The following is a 26654-nucleotide window of genomic DNA, read 5'->3' on the forward strand; positions in this document are numbered from 1 at the left end:
ATAGTAGGAGAATTACTTCCTCATAAAACTTAGACCAGGCCAGACTGTGTTGATGGGACACAATTTTTAATATGCAGTGGCCTGGAATCTGACAGAGCCTGGCAGACTGGGTGCCCCTGTTTTAAAAAGCTGAACATGGCTGACAGCCACCTCCCCGATTCTCCTGTCTGTTGTCGTCAGTGCGAGGTTGGACAAATACATTCCCACCAGCACAAAACAGCAACCTTCCAAAATGTATGTCAGCGCTGTATTTACAGCCAAATCCAGAAGGAGCCCAGGCTTCGTATGCTGCCCCCATTAACGAGACAAATGTCAGCATCCATAAGCTATTTTTTTGTTCCTGCTTATCAAATCTTTCAAAAAATTGATAACTAGTCTTTATAGATTGTGAAAGTCAGATATAACTCTGAATGCATTACTGTACGGGACCCCAAGGGGTAAACACATCACCTGAAAACCATTTTACATGGACGATTTGACTTTCATGCAGAGTGTCATAATGCACCCTGGATGGAAATCGAAAATAAAATATCTGGACTCCAACCTTCCCTTTGGTGGGATTTATGATTCCCTCAGTACAATAATTTTCAAAATTGTATCCCTTAAGCTACAAGACTTGATATATTATTAACTGCTTGAATTGAAGAAGCTTTCCAATAGGCCTATGTGCTGTCTAGAGGCCTGGATTAATTTCTATGGAACGACAAGCTTATCTCAAAGTGTTTCTCGGTGATCTAAACTGCCAGCTCCATCCTCTCTCCAGGATGAGTGGAGGGCTCATGCCATCTCTGGTGGCTCTGGGACACATGGCTTTTAGCAAAGCTCTTCCAGGGGACGATGGCTATTGACCAGCTAGAAAACTGGCTGTGATCCATCAGTCACACCCCAGAAAGACCGGCATCCACTGGGGAGTCTTACCTTTTTATTGTGGGCATTTCCTGGGTTTAGTTCTGCGCTGGTGGAATCAAGGTGCCACACTTGGGGAGAGTCTGCGGCTGCAGTTCCACGGAGCTGGGGAGGAGAACATTTTGTTTTAGTTAACTTTTAACCTGATCACTTACTGTGTGTGCATGTGCCAGAAGTCATTCTCGAGTGGTGTTCCCGAAGAACCATCACTTCATTTTTTTCTCGCAGGGTCTCTCGTTAGGACCTGGGCTCACCCACTGGGCTGGGCTAGCTGGCCAGCAAGCACCCAGGACCTTCTTGCCTCTGCTTCTCATTCCTAACAGGACAAGCATTTGCTACCGTGCTCAGCTTTTCACCTGGGTGCTGGAGCTCACACAGGTCCTCGGGCCTGTGCAGGAAGCACTTTACTCTCTGAGCCATGTCCCAGCCTTTTAAACTTAATTTTCACCAATGTTGCCAGATGGACTCTGCTCAAATACCTGCTTTCCGCTGCCCTTCTTTGCATATCACAAATCCCACACTTACTTGGAAAATCAGCAATGACCAAGCAGGTGTAAAGAACCACTTGACCCTGCTCATTCTTAAAAAATTCTTTCCTCTTCACCCATGGCAAAGTTGAGTTGGAAATACGTTCTTTTAGGAATACATTTAAATGGACATATCTGCTGGCAGAGGGGTTACTGGCCATTCAGGGATGGCATCCAGAAACACAACTTCTGAGACACAAAAAACATGACCCAAGAGCACCCTGGTGGAAAGCAATGTACCTGTGTCCCTAGGCACGTACGGAGGGTGGCCCTAATTAGGATCAGTCACTGCACTGGAAACAGGTGACAGGGAGGAAGGCTCCTGAGTTTGGCAATGGCCCTGAGAAACTTTACATCGTTTTATATATATATATATATATACACACACATATATATACACACATATATATACACGTGTGTGTGTGTGTGTGTGTGTGTGTGTGTGTGTGTGTGTGTGGACTTTAGACTCACAATGTCTAGGTCCACCCCTGGGGGCTTATGGTACCTTTCCCTATTCTGGGACTACCAACATTAGATAGTGCAATCATTGTCTACCTATAAAAGTTGGCCAAGTACATGATCAAGCTTTTCAAATTTATAGCTTCCAGTCTTTTTTTTTTTTTTTTTAAAGATTTATTTATTTATTATGTATACAGCATGTATGCCTGCAGGCCAGAAGAGGGCACCAGATCTCATTACAGATGGTTGTGAGCCACCATGTGGTTGCTGGGAATTGAACTCAGGACCTTTGGAAGAGCAGTCAGTGCTCTTAACCTCTGAGCCATCTCTCCAGCCCAGCTTCCAGTCTTTTAAAGACTGAAATCAGCACATGTATCTCCACAGATCACTTCAACAGAACGTATTGTGTATCTCGGCCAACGCAGTCAAGTTCATCTTTCTAAGCTGTCCTGATAAAGTTCTCAAAGTTGAAACATTTGAGTTTCTGAGTTTTCCCTTTTCCTTGTCAGGCCTTTAATTCTTTTAAAAAGTGTGTGCATGCCGAGGACTTTGTTTACCCAGTGAAACTGAATTCATGGTTTAAAGACACATTGGGAATTAGTTACCTGAATTCTTTAATAAATCATTGAATAAGTAAACCTTCTATCAACATCAATAGTGTCTGTTACTGTAAGAACTACAAAGACACCAATTTTCTTTCTTTTCTTCTTTCTTTCTATTTTTTCTTTTTTTTTTTTTGGTTTTTCGAGACAGGGTTTCTCTGTGTAGCTTTGCGCCTTTCCTGGGATTCACTTGGTAGCCCAGGCTGGCCTCGAACTCACAGAGATCCGCCTGGCTCTGCCTCCCGAGTGCTGGGATTAAAGGCGTGCGCCACCACCGCCCGGCTCTTTCTATTTTTTCAAGACAGAGTTTCTCTGTATAGTTTTGGTATCTGCCCTGGGTCTTGCTCTGTAGACCAGGCTGGCCTTGAACTCATAGATATCCACCTGGCTCTACCTCCCGAGTGCTGGGATTAAAGCCTTGCACCACCACTGCTTGGCAAGACACCAATTTTCTAAGCTAAAAGCTGAATTTAACACTTAAGTAGCCATCACTAATTTTTAGTTTAGATTTAAGGGCTGGAGAGATGGTTCAGGGGTTAAGAACACTGGCTGTTCTTCCAGAGGTCCTGAGTTCAATTCCCAGCACCCATATGGTGGCTTGCAACCATCTGTAATGAGATCTGGTGCCCTCTTCTGGCCTGCAGGGATACATGCAAACAGAACACTGTATACTAATTTTTAGTCTAGATTTAAAATATTTTTATTTATTGTTCAAGAATTCCATACAACATATTTTGATCATATTCACCCTGACTCCTCCCTGTAACTCATCTCAGAGTCCTGTCTGTATACTCACAGGTAGGGCCTTCCACTGGGGCATGGTGGACCTACAGAAGCCAAAGCCTTAGAGAAAACAGACTCTCCTTCCCTGGAAGCCATCAGCTGCCTAGAGCTGTTCAGTCAGGGGTGGGGGTCATGAACTCTGTCCCACTCTGTGATAGAGCATCAAGTGGTTTGATCTTGTAAGGCTGCTGAGTTCATGAATGTAGCGGTCCTGTGGTCCTGTCATGTCCAGACACTGGTTCACTCCAGTCTTCCCTGACCTCTGGCTCTTACCATCTGCCCACTCCCTCTTCTGAGATGGTCTCTGAGCCTTGGGGAGAGGGTGGGATACCGATGGCCCATTTGTGGCTGAGCATTACAGTCACTTGTTTGCATTTTGACCATTTGTGAGTTTCTGCACAAAGAAACTTCTCTATGAGAGCTGTACTAATCTAGAGATAGAGATGTGAATTTAGAGAACAGTTTGAAACTAGTCCAGTTAGCAAAATAATAGAATTGGTTCACTCCTGGGGCTTGTGGGCTCCTCAACCATGGGTTCTTGGCAAGATTTTCCACACTAAGAATGTGTTTCTTCCTGTGGAGTGGGCCTTCAATCCAACAGTTCCAGAAAGTGGTTGGTTGCCTCCATAACATTCATGCCACTATTATATCCATGGACATGTCTTGACATGGTCACTATTATAATTCAAAGGATTCAATAGATAGATAATGAGTTTCTGCCCAGGCAGTATGCTCAATACCTTCCAGTACTGTAAAAGCTAGCCAGCAGGGAGGAAGCCTCCTGACCAACAAACACCAACTTGATTTTCCCATGTCCTATGACCAATGTGTATGGTGTCTTCAGCATAAGAGTCTTACCATCAAACTCTGGTAGGTAATCAAGAGCAAAAGCAATAGCTTTTATTGTTTGGGGGGGGGCGGGTCTTAAGTAGTAGCCATCATTTATAGGACATCTTTCTCTGTCAGAGAGCTGTGGTCTGCCTGACAGGGTGGAGGCAGGGTGGGTATTATTGCATCTTCCTGGTGGCTCACATACAGAAAGAAGTTGATAAATTATCTCTATTCTGCTGATGGTGCATGAGTGAAGACCCACCTTGTCTGACGCAGGATGAGATTTACATCTTTCGGGGTAGGATAACTGCTTTCCCTAAGCAGTGCAGGATTTGGGCTTGGGAGTAGTGTGGGGATTTCAGAGGTGGCCTCACATTAGTACACCTTGAGCTACAGTGTACAGGGTGAGTAAACAATGGCTTGTAGGAAACTGGAAATTCCCAAGCTATACTATTTCCCTCCTGCTCTTGGAGCCAAGCTCAAAGAAAACTTTGTAATATGGAACTGAGGATTGGGAACACAGCTCAGTTGGTAAAGGACTTGCTTTATAAGCCTGAAGACCTGAGCGTATGTCAGTCCCTCCCTGCAGGGACAACTTGCATTTTAAAAAGCCAGGAGTCCTTCTCCTGCTCTCGCATCCCTCCGTTGCCTGGAGTCCTTTGTCTATGGTAAGAGCCCCACAAGTCTTCCCCCTCACACGTTAGCACGTCTATTGGTCCATCCAGATCTTGTTTAGGCTGCCATGCTGTTGAGGTGTCACAAGTGAAGCTTCCCTGTCATTTCTAGGAGACACAATCTCACAGGAGAGTTCCCGGTCCCCTGGCTCTGACAGTCTCTCTGCTCCTCTTCCAAGACGCCCTCTGAGCCTTAGGCATAGGAGCTGTGCTGTCAATCTATCCGTTGGGTTGGGTACCCCATGATCAGTTGTTCTCCATAGTTTGGCCTATTGTGGTTTTCTGATAGCAAAGAGAAGCTTCTTTGGTCAGGGTTGGAAGGCACACTTCTCTGTAGATAAGTGTGGTATGTGAATAGGAATTAGTAAGTATATGAACGCAGTTAGGAACTACGCTACTTTAATAAAGTAGTGGTAGTAGGTTCTCCTCCAAGATCCTAGCCCTGGGTAGTTGGCTAGGTTTAAAAGTACCAGCATAACTCCCTCCTGTGGAGTAGGACTTGAGTCTCATTAGAGAGCTGCTGGATGCCACTGAGCTGTGGGTGTCACCGCAGAGCCATTAGGTTATGTTGCCGTGCTGACCATTGGGTGGTGCACAGGCTCCGCAGATGGGGCTTCCCTCCCTTTTTAGCTTTCACGGCGCCTTCTGGTTCTGTGGAAGCGAGTTTCCTGGGAGAAGGCTTTCAGGTCAGATTCAGCTTGGATCCTTTGAGCCCTGGGTCTGAAGTGCATGGTGTCTTCAGCAATGGGGACTTATCTTCACCCTCTGGGAAACAGCCAAGGACAAAAGCAACAGCCTTGATTTTGGGGGGATATAATAGTCTTCCCCACAGAGGAGTCCCTTAATTGGTTATCCAGTGCCAAGTGGTCAGCCCTGAAGTCATGTACATGAAACTCTGAATGGACTCAGCAGGTTGTATCTATATGTGTGTGCATATATATTTATGTATGACAATTAGGGAGGAAGAATCATGGAGTTTGGGGGAGGGATGAAGGCAGACATGGGGGGAATTGGAGGAAGGAAAGGGAATGGAGGAAATGTCTAATTATATTTTAATTACATAAAAAAGCCAGGAGAGAAAGTTCTCACTTATAACCGCAGCACTAAGGAGGTGTTAGCAGGATTCTGGGGCTGACTGACCATCCAAACTTGCTTACTTGGTAAGTTCCAGGCTAGTGAGAAGCCTGTCTTTAAAATTTAAACAAAGAAATGATGGAAAGCTCACAGGAAATGGCAGTCAATGTTGTCCTGTGGCCCCGTGTGTGTGTGTGTGTGTGTGTGTGTGTGTGTGTGTGTGTGTGTGTGTGTATGTATATACACAAACACACCTCTGTGCACGCACACGCGCGCGCACGCGCGCACACACACACACACACACACACACACACACGGGAGCATGTGCACACATGTACAAAGATGTAAAAACAAAACTTCCTTGATTGTTCGAAGGAAGGCCGTCCTTGCCGTAGACAGACTGACATGAGGGAAATCTGTGTACTCTCTCTGGGAAGACCTGGGCACACAGACCCTCTGTCAGCTAGGAAGAGAACCAAGTCTGGAGTCAGTAACTTTGGCTATCACACAGTCTATGCATTTGTAGAGCATTTAGCTTATTGACCCAAATGTTCTCATCTTTAGGGAGGAAAAAGTGGTTTAATTAATTCACAATAAAAATCCTCCATTTCATAGAAGATAAAACTAATATAACCCAAACAGAATTGCATGTGTGATAGGATGCAGTCGTCAGCATGCGGCAGCCTTAAAAATTACAGAATCTGACCTTAATATGTGTGAATCTATCAAGATTCCATTGTCGACACGGATATTTTTGATATTCTCCTCTGAGCTGAAATCATGTCATTTATATGCAAATGACCACATCCTCAGCAGCTGCCGCATCCCAGCTGAAGCCCGGGGACTTATTTGCACTTAATAAAACCTCATAAATAGGTTTTGCTTGTGAGTGGGTAGGGGAACAGGAGCCGGCAGTCACCCTTTACAGTGACAAGCTCCTTTTTGTTTTGAAAGCATACTGGCCACCCCTAACAGGATGGTTCTCAGTTGCCAAGAAACAAGATGCTTCCCGCCTCAGAAAAAAAAAAAAAAAAAAAAAAAAAAAAAAAAAAAAAAAAAAAAGCCTCTCCACGGATGGATGGCGAGTGCTTCCCCATCGTGGCTGTAGGTTGGTCTTCTGGGGAGAAGAGATGACTTAATCCAGACTCCATGGCCAGCAGAGCTGCTGTCCAAGCCAGTGGTAAGAGGAGTCCATTGAGAAAGTCCCCACCGCCTGGTAGAAAAGTCCACCTGTCCTTCAGGAGAGCTGTACGGAAGCAGCCCTCTGCGGGGACCATTTGTTTACTCTGATTGCCCAAGCAAACGTCATGTGATGTCACCTAGTAGATTTCCTCTTTTCCTGTCCTTTTGCTGCTGTGGTACAGGACGTGGAACCCAGGGACAATGCTAGGGAACAAGCCCTCTCTACTGAGTCACATTCCCACTCCCTAACAAAACCAAAGAAAGAAGAAATGGTTCCGCGGACTCGGTGTGCACGGGCCACAAATTCTATTCTTTTTCTACCTCCTTAAAACCACCCATGCTTCTACTTTGGGGTCACCGGAAACATCTCATTGACTGCATAAGACCATTTAGGTCACGTTTCTTGGAAGTGGAACGGTATAATAGGTCATTGTCTTTGGCTGGTAGATGCACAACAAGACTTAGATACCCATGAAACACAGTGATTGGATGCAGGGTCTTCACTTGTACTTTTGAAGCACCGGCTGCTGATTTGGTAATAATGACCTATTGTCCTGGTCCAGGTAGAGGCCGTTTCTGGAAGCTTCATTTCTACTGTGTAAGCAACTGGCTCAGCAAAGATGGATGTACTGTCTGGAAAACGTGCGTCATCATTGAAGACACCGGTTAACAATACTATCATTACACTGTCATAGCTTGGCAAGGAGACAAACAGCCATGCTGTGCAACCAATCAGAGGAATTTATAATTGCAAAAGCATCCAGGCAACATATTAATCTGAAAAACAGCACACACACACACACACACCTCTCAAGGGAACGTAGAAGAGAAGGCTGCCTGGCCTCATAGACAGGGAGGGATACACGGTACTCTTGTCTTATCTCTCTCAATCTTGGTTTCTTTAATGTAGTGGTATTGTGTTCCCCAAAATATTGTGCACCCTAATAAACTTATCTGGGATCAGAGAACAGAAAACCACTAGATATAAAGGCTAGAAAATGGTGGCACTCACACCTTTAATCCTAGCACTCCAGAGGTAGAAATCCCTCTGGATCTCTGTGAGTTCAAGGCCACATTGGAAATGGCCAGGCATGGTGACACACGCCTTTAATCCCAGAAAGCAGCCTTTAATCCCAGGGAGTGATGGTAGAAAGCAGAAAGGTATATAAGGTGTGAGGACCAGAAACTAGAAGCATTTGGCCTGGTTAAGCTTTGAGCTGGTTAAGCTTTCAGGCTTCTAGCAGCACAGTTCAGCTGAGAGCCATTGGGATGAGGACACAGAGGCTTCCAGTCTGAGGGAACAGGATCAGCTGAGAAGTTGGCCAGGTGAGGTTAGCTGTGGCTTGTTCTGTCTCTCTGACCTTCCAGCATTTCACCCCAATAACTGGCCCCAAACGGGTTTGATTTTATTAATAAGACTCTCTAAGATTCCTGCTACACAAACAGCCGTGCTGTGTCAACTGATCAGAGGAATTTATAATTGCAAAAGCATCCAGGCAACATATTAATCTGAAAAACAGCACACACATGCATGCACGCACGCACACACGCACACACACCTCTCAAGGAAATGTAGAAGAGAAGGCTGCCTTGCCCCATAGACAGGGAGGGATACACGGTACTCTTGTCTTATATCTCTCAATCTTGGTTGCTTTAATTTGAAAATCAGATTGTATCTGTCCTACCTTTTCACAATAGAAGTATTGTCTTAGGGTTTCTACTGCTGCCATGAAACATCATGATCAGAAAGCAGGGTGGGGAGGAAAGGGTTTATTTGGCTTACACTTCCACATTGCTGTCCATCATTGAAGGGAGCCAGGACAGGAACTCAAACAGGATAGGATCCTTGAAGCAGGAGCTGATGCAGAGGCCAGGGAGAGGCGCTGCTTACTGGTTTGCTCCCTTGACTTGCTCAGTCCACCTTCTTATAGAACCCAGGACCACTAGGCCAGGGATGGCCCCACCCACCATGGGCTGGGCCCTCCCCATCACTCACTAATTAAGAAAACGCCTTACAGCTGGATCTCATAGAGGCATTTTTTCAATTGAGGTTCCCTCCTTTCAAATGACTTTAATTTGTGTCTAGTTGACATAAAACTAGCCAGGACAAGTATCGAAAATTTAACAATATATCTCAGCCTCCTATTTTTAAAAAATTACATATATATTATGAATATTTTGCCTGCATATATGTATGTTCATCACGTGTGAGCTTGGTACTCGCGGAGGTCACAATAGACACCCTGGGACTGGAGTTACGGATGGTTGTGAGCCACCATGTGGATGCTGGGAACTGAATCCAAGTCCTCTGAAAGAGCAGCCAGGGCTCCTAACTGCTGGGCCTTCTCTCCAGTTCTCATCCCCCTATTTTTAACCTGCGTGTACTAGTGTGTGATGTGCTTGTCCAGGTCCTAGGTGTGTGTGAGTGCAAGTGAGCACGTGTCATGGCATGTGAGCACTGGTCAGGGGACAGACAGCCTCTGGGGTGTGTGTGTGTGTGTGTGTGTGTGTGTGTGTGTGTGTGTGTGAGAGAGAGAGAGAGAGAGAGAGAGAGAGAGAGAGCATTGATGAAAGGACACACAGCCTCTGGTGTGTGTGGGTGTGTGTGTACTGATGAAAGGGCAAACAGCCTCTGGGGTGTGTGTGTGTGTGTGTGTGTGTGTGTGTGTGTGTACTGATGAAAGGGCAGACAGCCTCTGGGGTGTGTGTGTGTGTGTGTGTATGTGTGTGTGTGTGTGTGTGCGCTGATGGAAGGACACACAGCCTTTGGTGTGTGTGTGTGTGTGTGTGTGTGTGTGTGTGTGTGTGTGTGTGCGCTGACGAAAGGACACACAGCCTCTGGTGTGTGTGTGTGTGTGTGTGTGTGTGTGTGTGTGTGTGTGAGCGCTGACGAAAGGACACACAGCCTCTGGTGCTAACCCTCACTCTCCACCTTGTTTTGAGAGTGTCCTGTTTGCCATTGCATACACCAGACTAGCTGGCCACGAGCTCCTCAGGATTTTTCTGACTCCACCTCCCATCCCAGCATAGGGAGTGCATGTGTGTGCTGTCACGTCTGCCTTTATGATGGTTCTGGGATCTGAACTCATGCGCTTGCACAGCCAACACTTTACCATTGAGCTGTAACCTCAGCCATGGTCCACCCACTTGAATGAAGTTACCCCTGCTATATTTAAGACTTTATATTATTTTCTTAAAAAATTTTTTTGGTAAAATATATGTCATGTTACTTTTTCTCAGGAGACAAGAGCCAGTTCCTAGTCACCCAGATACGGACTGAAGAAATTCTGCCCAAGTGTAGCTTGGTGAATCTGAGTGAGCCTGGATGACTCAGGGACAGCTCTGTCACCAGAGCCCACGGCCCTGTACCCCGGTACTCCCTGCACAACTGTTCCGTGGGATAGGCTTGTCAATCTCGGGCCTTTCCCAGCCTCCTGAGCCCTGTATGTTTTCTCGGGTTCCGGAATCTCCTTAGCCTCCCTCCTCCCGCCACAACACAGAACACAGAGTTTATGGTGTTAACCACTGTCTTAAGTAGGGCTTCTATGACCAAAAGGCAACTTGGGGAAGAAAGGGTTTTTTTTTTCTTACAACTCTCATCATCCATATGAGTGTGACATGTTATATATTGGTTTTCTTTCTAATGCCATAATGTACAAGAAATTTTGCTTTAATAGAATCAAGAAAGTTTCACATTTGGAATTAATTTTTTATGCATAGCTTAGATGCTAATAATCCGAGTGCATTTGCAACTATAGTAAAGAGTGACTGAGATTTTCACACACACACAAAGCAGAGTTTGCTTCTCAAGTTATTTATATTTCTAATGATATAGACTATAATTTACCTCTCTATATAGTGATACCTAAGAAGTTACAAAGCTTTGAGTCATTAGATCTCAAAGAAACCCTGGACAAACGGCTAACTGAGGTCTGCATTTAACATATCAAAGCTGACTCTGGCTGCCAGTCTCCCTCAGTCCCTGCTCACAAGGACAGGTTACAGGGTCATCCTGGCTGGCATAACGCACCCCCACCCTAAACCTCTCCAGCCCCTGAGCTTCCCTTCCCTTCCCTCAGCTCCTCTGACTCCTATAGAACCCAGCCATTTTGTCTACACACCCCCTCGGTGCTCTTGGCCTCTTGGTTCCTGGTTCCTCTCTTGGTCTTCTCCCCACTCCCACCTGCCACCCGGGTCTGGTTCAGGTTCAGTCTGCTGGCCATGTTCAGTCTGGATTCTTCCAGATGCCTCTGGCTGAATTCCCCCTCATATCTACAATAAAACCTTCCCCCCAAGCATACCTAGGAGCAATCACGTCCTCGCTTTTCATTCATTATGAACTTACACTAGTTACATATGTACAACATATGCACTTGTAAAAACATCTGATGTATATCAGTTCGTCCTAATCCAGAGAATAAGAGTTACCGGAACGTTTTAAATTGTGTGGCACTTGAGTTTCAGCTCCCAAAGGTTCCCTGTCTATCTGTCTGTCTGTCTGTCTGAATCTTCTCTCCCTGCCTCCCTCTCCTCCTGCCCTCCTCTCTGTCTTTCTGTTCCCTCTTTGTCTCCTGCTGAAGTCTCATTATGCAACTCAGGCTGGCCTTGAACTTTTGATCTTCCTACCTCAGACTCTTGAGATTATATATATATATATATATATATATATATATATATATATAAAATTTGCATATGTGTGTGCTTATATGTGGCTATGGGCACATGAATACAAATGCCCGTGTAGGCCAGAGATATTGGATCCCCTGGAACTGGAGTGACAGGGAGTTTTAGTTTAGTTGCAGTGTGGGAACTGAACTGGGGTCCTATGCAGGGGCAGTATGTGCTCTTAATCTCTGAGCCATCACTCTAGCCCATGCTAGATTGTAGCATGTATTACCACAATTACAATCATGCTGGATTGTAGCATGTATTACCACACCTGGTTCAGTCAGTCTTCATCGGGGCCAGGAATCGGTACCTTTTAAGTTCCTTAGGTGATATTAGTGACTCCAGCATGGTGAGCTCCTGCTGACCTAATCCATTAAAATGTTAACCTTGTGCTTCTCAGTGACTGCCTGTCATTAGGTTAATATTTCACCCTTCTGGGGTCGTTGATAGAGTTGAAGACTAGATAGTCATAGTTAAAGTTTTCCTTAGTTATGATAGAAGGTAAATTAGATATAAAACTTAAGATTCACAAAGATAAGATAAATGAGAGTATTTTCTCTAATTTTGCCAAAAACAAATGGACTGGATTTTGTTATATATAATTTTAATATGTTAAAGTTAAAACCTTCCTTTTTAAATAGACAAAAAGGGGGAAATGTGGAATATTCCTTTACACTGTATGAATATATGTCACAGTGATTGGTTTAATAAAGAAGCTGACTGGCCAATAGCTGGACAGGATAAGGCTAGGTGGGAGAACCAGATTAAGGACACTAGGAAGAAGAAGGACAGAGTCAGAAGAGTCGCCATTGAGACAAAGAGAGAAAATGGGAAATGCAAGATGACAGAGAGGTAATGCCACATGGCAAAATGTAGATTAATTTAAGTTAAGTTGTAAGAGCTAGTTAGTAATAAGCCTGAGCTATTGGCCGAGCATTTATAATTACTACTAAGCCTCTTTGTGGTTATTGGGGAGCAGACTGCTGGGACAGAAAAGTCTACCTACAGGACGGGACCACCTATCCAACTTCAGTCCATGAACCTGAGTCATGACAGCATGAGCTAGAAGGCTTATGACGTTCAGCCCCGTCCAGAGGTTCCACTTCTGAACATTTGGGCTCTGTCTAGGATTAATTCCTCCCATCTGTCATAGTTGTCTCAAACACCTCAGGCTCAGGAGCAATGATACCAGGTGCCTCCAACGCCTGTGCCTGCCTAGAAGCTGAAACAACAGTGGCTGCCCAGCACTAAGGACTTCCCACTTCCTAGGGCCACACAAGAGTGCAATACTAGAGCCAAGGGTCCTACTATAAGGCCGGCATGAGAGCCCTAGTGCTGGAGAGTGGCACCTGCTGTCACCCCTCCTGCCTGACTACCGCTGCCCAACACCGAGGGATACAGGAGCTGCCAGAGAGCAGAGCTGGAGGAACTTCTTGTCTACCCAGTTTCTCTTCCACAGAACACAAAGACTCTAGCCAGCTGATTGAGAACAGTAGGGCCCAAATATGATCAACCCCAGTTTATATTTGCCGGTTAAGACTTCTCATGGGAGAAGTTGTCACTCAGTGAAGCTGAGGTCAGTCAAATAAAAAGCATCAGCAAGCGCTTTATCACATCACCAAGAGGACCAGAACAATACGACAGTGAATCGGACCTCTTGTCACGACGAACCCTTCTTTCCATGCTGCTATCGAAAGAGCAGTGTTGTTATAACTTATGTGGTGACTTCCCCTGGGTGCTGAACAGAATATTCCTTCATATCCTCAGAGAATTGGCCTCCATCTCTTTTTATCCCATCTCAGCCCTCCAGCAGTGTAACATCCAGCAATATGGTATCTAAGTGTAAGAAATGAACAAGACTCACTAAAATTAAGGATGATCACTTAAAGAAATTCCTTTTGGAGTTTTTTTCATTCTTCCTTTATTTTTGGATTACTTAGGTACTATTATGAGCCTCAGGCCCACATTGGAATAATTAGGTCAATTAGCCTTTGTACAGTCATTACCATTTGATGGCTTTAAATACTATCCTTTCAATAAAGACGCACCTTGAAAATAGATGAGCAACTTCAGCCTAGCCACACAGTAGCATTAAGGGACATGCATTCTGCAGTCCTCCTGCAGTGTGGCTTTTGGCTTGGGTGATATTTACTAGGTAGTTGAAGCTTAATCTAAGCTCTTTGCCTTGATTAGCTGATTATAACCCACCACTGTTAAGAACCACACAGGTGCTTCATATTCAAAGGGGCTGTTGGTGACCCTGCATGCTCAGCCTGCCTTGGGACATCCCTCTGTCAACAGTAATTCCCACATCACAGACTCACACTATCCTCACCTAAGTGCAGCCTCCAACAGCCAGGACATTTGGAATTGCTAGCTGTCTGCTTCTCTCCTTCATTTCTCAATAGCGGTCACCACACACTGAGCATTTGCTAAGTGTTAGGAATTTATACTCGTTGTTCCTGTTTCTTGGGCAGCTCACTCATAATTTTTTGTTGAAATATTTGCTCTAGTAGCTGTAGCTGCAACCAGTTGAAATTCTTATCCTCGTGGACCCAAATTAAAGGAATTAAGTGATTTGTCCAAGGCCCTTCCACATGCAGGTGTGAGCAACAGACTTCTGCCTCCCGAGTCTGACTGATGTAATGTGATAACTCAGTTCATCCCATTGGACTGCTCTGACTGGTCCATTGGAACTTGGCTTGGTCAGGACATTTGAAACTGTATTCAACTGTGTAAGGTACAAGACTACTCAATGAGTTATAATCTTAAGAAAAATTAATAGTCACTTTAGGAAAGGGTTGGGAAATATAAACATTTCCCCTATTAGTAGTTAAAGCCTTTGCCTTTTGAATGCTAGGATTCTGATGGACATATGGAAATAGTGATAAAAACATCCATGTCTTGTGAAGGAAATTCATATAGACAGGATAAAGTTCTAGGCACCCCCTTTCAGTTTTCCTCAGTCCCAGATGTTAAGAATGGATGTAGACAATGCTAAAATGTCCACTGTGCACTGGCATTAACATGTTTCTCAGTCTTTCATTCCACGTAACAATGAACAGAAAAGGTGCTGGGTAAGTGGTTGGTGGCTGAGAACGGGGTATTTGGATGGCTAAGAATATATAGGTAATTTGGATTTTGATTGTTGTTTTTTCAGGAGGAGGGCTGTGATAGACTGTTACTATGTAGCTGAGGCTGGTCTGGAACTTACCGTGTAGCTCGGACTGTCTTTGAGCTTGTGGTGAGTATCCTGCCTCAGTCTCCCGAGTGCTGAGATTACAGGCATGGCTAGTGTATGAACTGACTTCATGGTATGGTTAAGGGGCAGGTTTTTATTGGAGATGTCAGAGAATGCCAGAGGCATCTGGGAAGAGTCAAGAGCAGAGGGAGAAAATAGCAGACTGGACCTGGCAGGGGCAGAGGTGAGGGAAAGAGAGAGGGAGAGTGAGGGGGAGCAGAGAGAGGAGGACAAGGCCAGCCCCACGTTGGGTGCCACTTGTTATGTGAACACACAAGAGTCTGTAGAAGGATCTCAGGAATTTATTAAGATATAAAATGGGGATAATACACTCACTGATACAGAATGAAATAAACACCACCTCTTATCCAGCTGTTATCCTCCGTTCTGCCCAAGGGTGATGGGAACCAACTGCAAGCTGCTTCATGCCACCTGACCTGGTCCTCTGGAGGAGAATAAAGCTGGGAAGTGGAAGGCTGAGAGAGAGACACTGCCAGCCGCCAAGATGACAAACAGCATGTGAAGATGCCGGTAAGCCACGAGCCATGTGGCAAGGTATAGATTAATAGAAATGGATTAATTTAAGCTATAAGAACAGTTAGCAAGAAGCCTGCCACGGCCATACAGTTTGTAACCAATATAAGTCTCTGTGTTTACTTGGTTGAGTCTGAGTAGCTGTGGGACTGACGGGTGACAAAGATTTTCCTGACTGTGGGCCAGGCAGGAAAACTCTAGCTACAGTCCTCACTACCCAAGAGAGCTAACAGGCACCACAGATAGCCATTTGTCCCTCCACTATAAGGGAAATGGCTCCTTTAGTAGATGGGAACTGGCTTCACAAGTTCCTGAGGCATGCTGGATTTTGTCTAACTGCCAGACTTCGGGGAAGTAGAGTTTCCTTTGGACCTGACACTAGCTGGTCAGTCTGGTTGTTGAGCTTTTGTAACAAGCACTAAAGTCTTTACAACTTTGAAGTGGTCACAAGTATCACACTAGGAATGTGAAAATGATACATTTATGAATAGCAATTTGATAATTGGTTTCAAAAGAGTAAATGTATGGCTGGGTGGCAAATGTATGTGTTTAGCATTTGGGAGGCTGAGGCATTGCTAGCATGACCTACTGCCTTAGTCACTGTTCTGTTGCTGTGAAGAGACACCATGACCAAGGTGACTCTTATTATGCCAGGCGGTGGTGGCACATGCCTTTAATCCCAATACTCAGGAGACAGAGCCAGGCAGATCTGTGAGTTTGAGGCCAGCCTGGTCTACAGAGCAAGATCCAGGACAGGCACCAAAACTACACAGGGAAACCCTGTCTGGAAAAAAAAAACAATTCAAAACAACAACAACAACAAAAAGAAAACATTACAGTTTCAATGGCTTAGTCAATTTTCATCCTGGCAGAAAGTGTGGCAGCAGGGAGCATGGTGGCAGGCAGGCATGGTGCTGAAGAAGTAGCTGAGAGCTACAATATGATCCACAAGCCGAGAGACAGAGAAAGAGAGAGAGAGAGAGAGAGAGAGAGAGAGAGAGAGAGAGAGAATGCCCCAAGCCTGACATGGGCTTTTCAAACCTCAAAGCCCACCCTGAGTGATATACTTCCTCCAACAAGTCATTACCTACTCCCACAAGGCCACACCTCCTAATCCTTCTAATCCTTTCAATCAGTTCCACTCCCTGGTGACTAAGCATTCAAATGTATGAGCCTATGGGGCCATTCTTATTGAAACCACTACACCTACAAAAAAGAAAATGGCAATGTGCATTCCAGCAAAGGAAAAATGAAGTTGTATCTATAACAATGTCCATAGCAACACTGGTTATATAAAAATTTCAAGATAATTAAACACAAGTCAATAGGACGGTCAGTAAATGCTGCATATTTATAAAAGTACTGCATGAATAATGATTACCTATATGAATACATTCATACTATATTGCTAAATAAAGATTAAATGCAACTTGTATTACTTTATAATGTGTCTCTTTGTGTGTGCATGTGTATCTTGGTGGTTTATGATTATCACCAAGTCCTGGGATCGAGTGGTTTTACCTCCTTTGTGCATTTCTGTATTGTCTGACAATTCTTTTATTCTCTTTTATATCCACTTCCTACCTAGATTACTCAACTCCTACCACACTTTCCCCACACATCCACACAGACAACTCCGCTAAGGCGTCTCATGCAGACATTATGGTTTGTGTGTAATGTTGCCCCCATGACTTCCTCGCGGACCCTCTGCCACTAGTCTGCCAAGAGGTGAGTTGCTTCACAATATTGCACATGGACCCAGAAGCCACAGAGCCAAAGGACCATGGACGAACACTCCTGAAACTAAGCCAAAATAAATTCTTCCTCTCTTAACTGCTTTCTTAGTGACAAATAAAACCTATCATAGTAGGTGTAGAAAATCCAGGGCAATAAGCAAACATTTCTCCCATGTAGACTCTGAAGTCTTTGACAGATCCTAGGAGGCAAAAATTTCAAAGGACAAAGTTATTTTGGAAGTGGAAAGCAGTGAAATGAATTTATCATAGTGTGCCCTCACTATATATGAAAAATGAAATTAATATCATGTAAAATAAAAGAAACATGACATTATAATGCAAACAAAAATTAAGGAAAATTCCCAAAGGGTAGGAAACAGTTGATGGACAAGTATAGGAAAATGAACAGACAGAGGAAGTAATGAAATCAATTGGGAAAATCTCAAAGTTTATATATTGAAAGTTCATAATTTTAAACTTAAGAATCTAATAATAACTGCTAATCCCTTTCTTTTTAAAGTTTAATTTAAGGATAAAGTAGAAGTTCAAGAGTAACTTTATTCAGCCATACTCTTCATAACATAGATGTCAAATAGTAACAATTTAAGTTTCGCTTTCAAACTTTTCTTAAGATAATATCATATACTCAGATGAGAGGTCTAAAAGTCACATATGACTGAACATTGTGAGGAAAAGGTGGTATAGGAGTTCCATGTCAAAGCAGACGTTGCTGAAGTGACGTGATGACAGAGAACACCAGGAAGACCCTTTTCTTTTCCTTCCTGCTTACACAGCAGAGAAGCTGCATGACATAGACGTTGGCAGACGATCCCAGCTTGCCCTCTAAAAGAGTATTTTGCTAATACCCGGCTTCCAAGGTGGCAAGATGTCTCAGTGGGTAAATGTGCTTACACATGAGCCTGGTGACCTCCACTGACCCGAGACGCACGTGCTGGAAGGAGAGAACTGGCATGTCCCATGACCTGCACATGTGCTGTGAATTCCCCACTTCAATAGCACTGTCAAGACTACTAACACACAAGAAAGGTTACATTTTAAACGCTATTTCAAGTCCCCATTGTACTAGATGTTGGGAAACAACCTCGGCCAATTCGAGGCTCCCAGCCTGTGCCAATTATGCTTTCCAAGTCATACTCCAGAAAATTTAAAATGTTGAAACACTGACACTGGGAATCCTGAAGACTACAATTCCTCTGGGGGCAGAGGAAGAATGGTTACATGAGGGTAAAAAACGGAATCCTAGGGAAGAAACTGGTCATCTCTACAACAACAACTTTGTCTTCATTGATGTTCCTCTCAGTTGATGAAATTCCAGGAACTTTAAGTCAATTAAAGTAATATCTGTCCAAAGAAGCCAGTGAAGGGTGTTATTTTTTGTCTCAAGGATAGTTCCTGCCAAGTCTGTGGTCTCCATTCCAGAACATGAAGAATGGAGTTCTTCACAGCCAAACACGGCCATATGTAAATGCATGCACAGATGGGAAATTCAATATGGAAGTCTCATTACAGAATTTCAAAGGAGAGGGGTACATAGGAAGAAAATGTGAGTGTGTTCTGCAAGAAGTCACACCCTGAATGAAGAAAAACAGAAACACAAGGCTCCAAAGTATAGCTGGACCTGGAAGCTGGCCAGCTCTTAACAACACCCTTATAATTGCCCATAGCCCATTTTTGTAACACACTTTTCATTTTTTGAGACATGGTTTCTCTGTGTAGCCCTGGCTGTCCTGGAATTCATTGTGTAGACCAGGCTGGCCTCGAACTCACAGAGATCCGCCTGCCTCTGCCTCCCGAGTGCTGGGATTAAAGGCTTGCGCCACCATGACCAGCTACACACTTTTTCAGATGTCAGGTTTTCTTTAGTCTTTTTCTTTTTAAACTCTGTTCCCACTATTCTGTCAGCATTCATTTTTGTAATTTGCTGTGCTCTGTATTTCATGTTTACACCAGTTCTAATACTGGAGGAATGCTGTGAAAGACTTTCAGAGTTTTAATTTACTTCCTTTGCAAATTTGACTCCACAAGAGCATGTTATCACAACAATGATGGCTTTGTGTGTAAGCACTGTTTGCGTACATAAAAATGTAAAAGCTTGCTGGGCGGTGGTGGCGCACGCCTTTAATCCCAGCACTTGGGAGGCAGAGGCAGGGGGATCTCTGTGAGTTCGAGGCCAGCCTGGTCTCCAAAGTGAGTTCCAGGAAAGGCGCAAAACTACACAGAGAAACCCTGTCTCAAAAAAACCAAAAAAAAAAAAAAATGTAAAAGCTTAATAAATTAAATAAATGAAGACATGTCCTGTTTTCACACTTGTGGGAGAGGAAATTCCCCAGACCTTGGCTCCATGGAGTTCAGCATGTGCAATGGTGACTGCTCAGCTTGATGAATCCTACCAGGATACTGTAGCTGCCTGAGGTATTTCAGAGGGCCACATAAAAGCAGGGTGCACACAGCTACCAAACATATTGATATGCATATATATTCCATTTTTGTCCAGTTCCTTTATGAATACTATGAACGTGCTCCTAACAGTTACATCTGTATAGTTACCACAAATACATCTGAGTGTTTACACTTGGAAAAACGTAAACTACTATTATTTAATTGTGCAAAGTTGCATCCTGTCATGTTTCTAAGTTTCGCTAATAAATCCTCTTTGAAATGTTAATACCTTAAGTATGTCATTTAAATAACTTCAAATTGTTTTTGCCACAGTTGTGATTTGAGGGTTTTGATATTTCTGGGTTTTAGACCTTTGGAATTTTGATCTCTAGATTTCAATGTCTAGAGTTAGGACATTCAGGATGGTATGCTGTGGGACGATCTTTCTGTACACTGTGAATATGTGTTGCTACCACTGGTTAATAAAGAAGCTGCTATGGCCTATGGCAAGACAGAACAGAGCCAAGCAGGGAGTCCAAGCAAAGATACAGGTGGAAGGAAGGCAGAGCACTGTCGGGGGAGCAAGATGTAATGGAACACAGGTAATGCCACGAAGTCACATGGCAAAACATAGATTAATAGAAATGGGTTGAGTTAAATTGGAAGAGCTAGATAATGATAAGCCTGAGCCATAGGCTAACAGTTTGCAAGTAGTGTAAGCCTCTGTGTGTTTACTTGGGACCAACAGGCTGCAGGACACAGGAAAGCTTCTGGCTACAATGGTATCTCTCCAGAATTATGGCCTAAACTGCCCATTTCACTGAGATTTCACATACACTCCAGAACGACCACCTGCCATCATCTGGCTGTGCTACTGTCCTCAGTGGACATGTTCTAGTTTTTGGAATGTTCTAGACATTTCCAAAAGTTCACAGATTTGGTGACCAATGAGTGGGGCATTGAGAGATCTACCCCAGCCTGCTACTAGCATCTGTCTCCTTGTAAATGGCAATTGCACCACTGTGCTAGGACAGGACACACAGTATTCTACTAGGGCACTGCAGCCCCACCCCCTTGAACTCGAACAGACCGTGCTCTGTGCTATATCACTCCTGAGCTACTTGACAGCTACAAATTGGAAAAGGCCGAGATGTTCATAAACTGGTGAACAGATAATGAAAATGCAGTGTATTTACACAATGTTACTAAGAAAAATGAAAATTTCAAGTAAATGGATGGAGCTAGACAAAGTCATCCTGTGGTAATTCAAACCCCAAAAGACAAATATCGTATGTTTTTCCCCCCTTAATGTGATGTTGTTTTAAGTTTTCTATATGTGTGCTACAATACAATCTGAAAAACCACAGAGGTTAGGAACATAATAAGGGACTAGAGAGAGGAGAGGCTCTTCCAAGGAAAGGGAAAATAGAATACGTTTTTTCTGAATGATAAAGGGGAAACTAGGGGGATTAAACTGGAGGGGGAGGAGAAAGGTAAAAGAGGGGATATGGGGGGGGGAAAACAAATGCTAAAGGGTGTTTGAAAAGCCATATGGAAACTTATTATTATAGAAGCTGCCTAAAATATATGCACCTATGAAAGGAATCTACATGGGCCACCATATAATGGAGAGTTAGATGCCCTAACTAAATATCTTTGTCACCAAGTAAATCCTCCAGTTCCAGGGATGGATTACACATTGTTGGCCAAAGGCATTCCATGGAACCTCCCAAACACCATAGCTCTTGCCAAAGCTGTGGCTGTTCTCTAAGATCTGAAGGAAGGGCCCCGTTGCTGAAGACAACACTTTGTATGTCATTGAACATGGAGAAGGTGAGGCACTGACTAACCAGCAGCTTCACCCCAACTGCTGGCATTTATGGCACTGTAAGATAATCACCAATATCACCAGCTATAAACCCACCTGTTATACACTGGTGTAACAGTGCACCGATAGTGCAATGCTGGTATACTGGTGCAACAGTGGTACAAATTTCACGGGAGTAACTGACCACCGATTGGTTTAGAGCCAACTCCATGAAATGGAGCCCATTCCTGACGCTGCTAAAGTGACCCAAAGCCTGAAACTCGACAGGCCATGGGCCTAGGGAAAAACCTAATACTAGTATTCTGCCAAGGGAACATAGCAATAAAACAACTCCTAAATGATGTTCTGCTATATTCACAGTGTCTCACTCAGCCCACATCAGAGAAGCTTCTTCTTGCAGCAGGCGGGAACTAACACAGAGAACCACAACTGGACAATGTGCAGAGATGGAGAGATTTTGAAACACCCAGTCCTAAATGGGATTTTCTTTTCATCAAAACCTTCCCCTTAAGGATCAGGGATCTGTGCAGAAGAAAAGGCAGAAATACTGTAAGCCAGAGGTAATGGTTGACGTTTCCAAGGAAACAATGTCTTCTGAACACAGCATGACTGACATACATGTGAACTCACTGGCAGCGTGTTCAAGACCTACACAGGTTCAAGGCAGATGGGGGCCCAGCTGAGACTGGGAAGTGGACGCAGCCCAGGGCCCCACGCCTAATCAAGAAGCTATTTGTAATTGAGACCTGCTTACAAAGAGAAAATCAGTTCTCTCCCAGAGTATCACTGAGAATACTATCCAGGGCAGGCACCATGGCCAGGATTAGTCCCAACGTGAAAGAACTCCATGTTTTGCTTTTTAGACTTTTGTTTTAGCATTTCTGTCTTATTGTTCTTTTGCTTGCTTTTTTATTTTTGTCTTTGTGGGTTTTTTTTTAAGAGAAAGTGAGGGAAGGGTTGGAGGAGAAAGAGAGAGAGAGAGAGAGACATAAAGTTGGGAGGTGAGGCAGTTCTACAAGGAGTTGAGGGAGCAAGGAAAACATGATCAAAATGTATAAAATATCTTAAATAAAAAGTAAAAAATTCTTTATACACTATTGAAAGTGATTGATTTATATAATTTTAGCTCAAACTTCAACTATTATTAATCAATATATTTCCATGATGTACTGCCAGCCTGCTAAATGAGTATTCCTCATTTGTTTTCAGTCCCTTCCCTTACCTGTCAATCTGTCCCTCAGTGACCTCTTGTTCCCTTTATACTCCATTGTCTAGAGCTATGCAGCTTTGCTACTTGTAAAAACTGGCCATGTCTGTACAGTGTCTTCTTAAGAAGTCCAGACATACCTCTTATAAGAATCTAGAACAAAAACCTTAAATCAGAAAAATTTGGTAATAAAACTTGATGGATATAATGTTGATTTAAAAAAACTCTTAGGCAGGTGGTGGTGGTGCACGCCTTTGATCCCAGTACTCCGGAGGCAGAGGCAGGTGGATCTCTGTGAGTTCCAGGACAGCCTGGTCTATCTACATAGTGAGTTCCAGGACAGCCAGGGCTACACAGAGAAACCCTATCTTGAAAAAACAAAAACAAACTCTTGATAACGTCACCCATATCTTTATCACATTTTGATCAGTCACCTATTACCTATGACCAGGTCATATTCATCTTTCTAGGACTTTGCAGGGATTCAACTTGACATAACTACAGCCATCTTGTTATAAATGCCATTTGACCTTCCAGGTGATCCTGGCACCCACTCCAAACCCTGAAACATAGTTAACCTGGTCTGGATTGTCTCTTACCTGACATTTGACACATTCACAGTTTTTGAGGGTTCTTTCTCACCTAATTTGAAGCTTTGAACTACAGTTTCTAAGTGTCATTTGTGACACCATTCACCAGTTTTTGAGAAAGCCCAGGTATGCTCTAGCTGGCCGAGTCCCAGTTTTGTCTAGCCTAATGTATAGTAGCTGTTTAACTATTATTTACTGAATAAAAGAAAAGTAACATGTTTGTCTGTATTCAAATAAAGCACATCAAATACATTCAAATATGCAAATACTTATATATATAATATATGTCTGAACCTCAAAGCTATAAACACAGCTTGGGTTACAGACAAAATTGTGTCTAGAATGGACTTATTACAGGTCACACCTAGAAAACAATCCCCTCACACTTTTAAGGACAACACAGCAGAAGAGTTCATTTCAGACCAAGTTTGTAAGTGTGAGCATTGAGCTATATGCCTATTAGGAACTAAAGTTAAAAAAGTGTGGAACCAACCTGACTTCTAGTTCTGGTCTACCAGTTATTTGCTAAGAATCCAGGGACAAATAATTTAGTGTTTTGAAGGGTTCTTTCTCACCTAATTTGAAGCTTTGAACTACAGTTTCTAAGTGTCATTTGTGACACCATTCAATTATTTCCCTTACTTAGAATTATATCAGCTAATGATAAAAAGAATAAAAATATTTTTATAAGCAAAACTCATTAAAATTGGTTGTTTAAAATTTTTGTTAAGTTTTTTTTTAACTAAAAAATAGTAGTAAAATTATTTGGGCTAAAGGAAATGTTTCTGTTTTGGAGATAAAACTTGGTGGTACAGAACCTGCTTGGAAGGCCCAAGGCCCTGGATTAAATCCCCAGGGTAGATGTAAGGGTAAAGTTCTAGTTTCTAACTGGTAAAAGGCTTTCAGTTTCCAAACTGATCACTACAGCAGCTCACAAAACAAAAGAAAACAAAACACAATAACATTATTGTAGCATGAATCTTAGAGGGTCTTATTAATAAAAACAAACCTGAGGCCAGTTATTGGGGTGAATGCTGGAAGATCAGAGAAGCAGAACAAGCCATAGCCACTTCGCCTCTCCAGTTCCTCAGCTGATCTTGTTTCCTCAGACTGAAAGCCTCTGTGTCCTCACATCCGAATGACTCTCAGCTGAACTGTGCTGCTCAAAAGCCTGACAGCTTAACCAGGCCAAATGCTTCTAGTTTCTGGTTTTCATGCCTTATACCTTTCATACCTTTCTGTTTTTGCCATCACTCCCTGGGATTAAAGGCATGTGTCACATGCCTGGCTGTTTCCAATGTGGCCTTGAACTCACAGAGATCCAGAGGGATTTCTACCTCTGGAGTGCTAGGATTAAAGGTTTGAGTGCCAACATTTTCTAGCCTTTGTATCCAGTAGCTGTTCTGTCTCTGACCCCAGATAAGTTTATTAGGGTGCACAGTATTTGAGAGAACACAATATCACCACACGTTATTGTATATGCAGTTCCTAAAGGCCTGCAACCATCGGCTGTCAAAAAGAGGTAACATAATCAACTATAATTCCTTTATTATTAAAATTAGTTATTATTTTATGTGCATGAGTATTTTGCCTGCACATATGTCTGTGTACCTCATGCATACCTACAGAGACCAGAAGAGGGCACTGGATTCCTAGAACTGGAGTTACAGAGGGTTGTGAGCCACCATGTGGGTGCTGGGAACCGAACCCAGGAAGAACAGACAGTGCTCTGAAGGCTGAAATATCTCTCCAGCACCCTAATTCCTTTTATTAAATAAAAAATTATAGTTTTAACATGTATGTGCAAATACCAGCTAATGTACATTTTTCTAAATCATTTGGAATGAACAAGTATGAGGTTTTTGTTTGTTTGTTTGTTTGTTTTGGTTTTTGAAGACAGGTTTCTCTGTGTAGCCCTGGCTGTCCTGGAACTCACTCTGTAGACCAGGCTGCCCTCAAAGCCAGAGATCTCCTGCCTCTGCCTCCAGAGTGCTGGGATTAAAGGTGTGTACCACCACCGCCTGGTGTTTCTATGGGGTTTTGCTGAAGTTTGTAAGGCTCACTGAGGGATATATTAGGCTAGGGGGAGGTTTTTTTTTTTTTTTTTTGGTTTTTTCGAGACAGGGTTTCTCTGTGTAGCTTTGCGCCTTTCCTGGGACTCACTTGGTAGCCCAGGCTGGCCTCGAACTCACAGAGATCCGCCTGGCTCTGCCTCCCGAGTGCTGGGATTAAAGGCGTGCGCCACCACCGCCCGGCCTAGAGGGAGGTTTTTAAACTGAAACGAAGATGACTCTTCTGAATTATCTGCCTTTATTATGCTAATTACAACAGAACTCTAGAGCCTTTAGAACTTTGAGTACCCCTCAAACTACACACACAGCTGATGCACGAGAATTTTAAATGTAACTACACAGTTGGTGAAGAACACCTACTCTGAAAGGCAATTAAACAGAGCTCTGTCATTATACTGTAAGTAGGAAACATAAGCAGGGCATAGTGGCACACGCCTTTAATCCCAGAACTAGGAAGGTAGAGGCAGGCAGATCTCTGAGTCCAAGGCCAGCCTGCTACAGAGCAAGTTCCAGGACAGCCAGGGCTACATAGTGAGAACCCGCCTTAAAAGAACAATAACAAAGTAGGAAACATGCAGAAAATAGGAATCATCATCACTCTGAGATATGTCTTTTGGAACAGATTCTCTTAAAATTCCGATATTGCCTCCTGTCTTTCATATATAGGAGTTTCCTACACTTTGAACCTTGCTAACATTCAGGTTCTGACTGAGGCCTGGCTTTCCCATCTGCTGGCTCCCCCATCATAAAGGATGTTTGCTTTGCCCTACTGACCACAGCCTAACGAGAGTCCTAGCTTGATTATCTTGTTTGATGCTATGCCCCACTCTTCCTTGCCCTAACGTCTTCACTGGCACCTTTTATATCCCCATAAAAGCAAATGTTCTTAATCGCAGACACCAGCTAGTATCTACAGCTCCATAAGTAAATATGACCCTATGACCTCAGGCCTCTCAAAGAGTGTTTCTTACTATGCCTGACGAGGATATTTACTAGAAACAGGCTCAGGACAAAGAAGTGATTCTACTAAGGAGTAAATCAAGCCAAAGTTTAGAACAACGAACAACTGAAGTTATTTGGTTCTAGAATAGAATTTCCAGAACTCTTTTGTAATTACATTTTATCTCTGCTAATAATAATGATTTATATGTTGTGGTTACACACCAACTAATAGTGTTGATGAGGAGCAGATATGGGTAGTGAGATATGTCTGAAAGGACAAGAAAGTACAGGAGTGAGGTTTAGGAACAGTATTCTTATATGGATAATACATCTCTTGAAGGTTTGTTTCTCAAGTCCTTATGTAATTCAAAGGAATATTTCACTATCTCCTCCTACCT

General features: G+C 43.4%; 1 protein-coding gene across 1 annotated transcript in view; it reads right to left on the reverse strand.

Moving 5' to 3' along the window:
• Positions 1-911: 911 nt before the first annotated feature.
• Hfm1 (helicase for meiosis 1) overlaps positions 912-26654 on the reverse strand; it is a 123942-nt gene continuing 98199 nt past the window's right edge. The window contains exon 40 of the mRNA XM_052735662.1: positions 912-1011. Coding sequence (XP_052591622.1) covers positions 945-1011 — 67 coding nt within the window. The 3' untranslated portion in view covers positions 912-944. The remainder of the gene's footprint in view (positions 1012-26654) is intronic.

This window comes from Peromyscus californicus, unplaced genomic scaffold (genome assembly GCF_007827085.1).
Source record: "Peromyscus californicus insignis strain IS unplaced genomic scaffold, ASM782708v3 Scaffold_13__1_contigs__length_99412109, whole genome shotgun sequence".
Classification (NCBI taxonomy): Eukaryota; Metazoa; Chordata; class Mammalia; order Rodentia; family Cricetidae; genus Peromyscus; species Peromyscus californicus.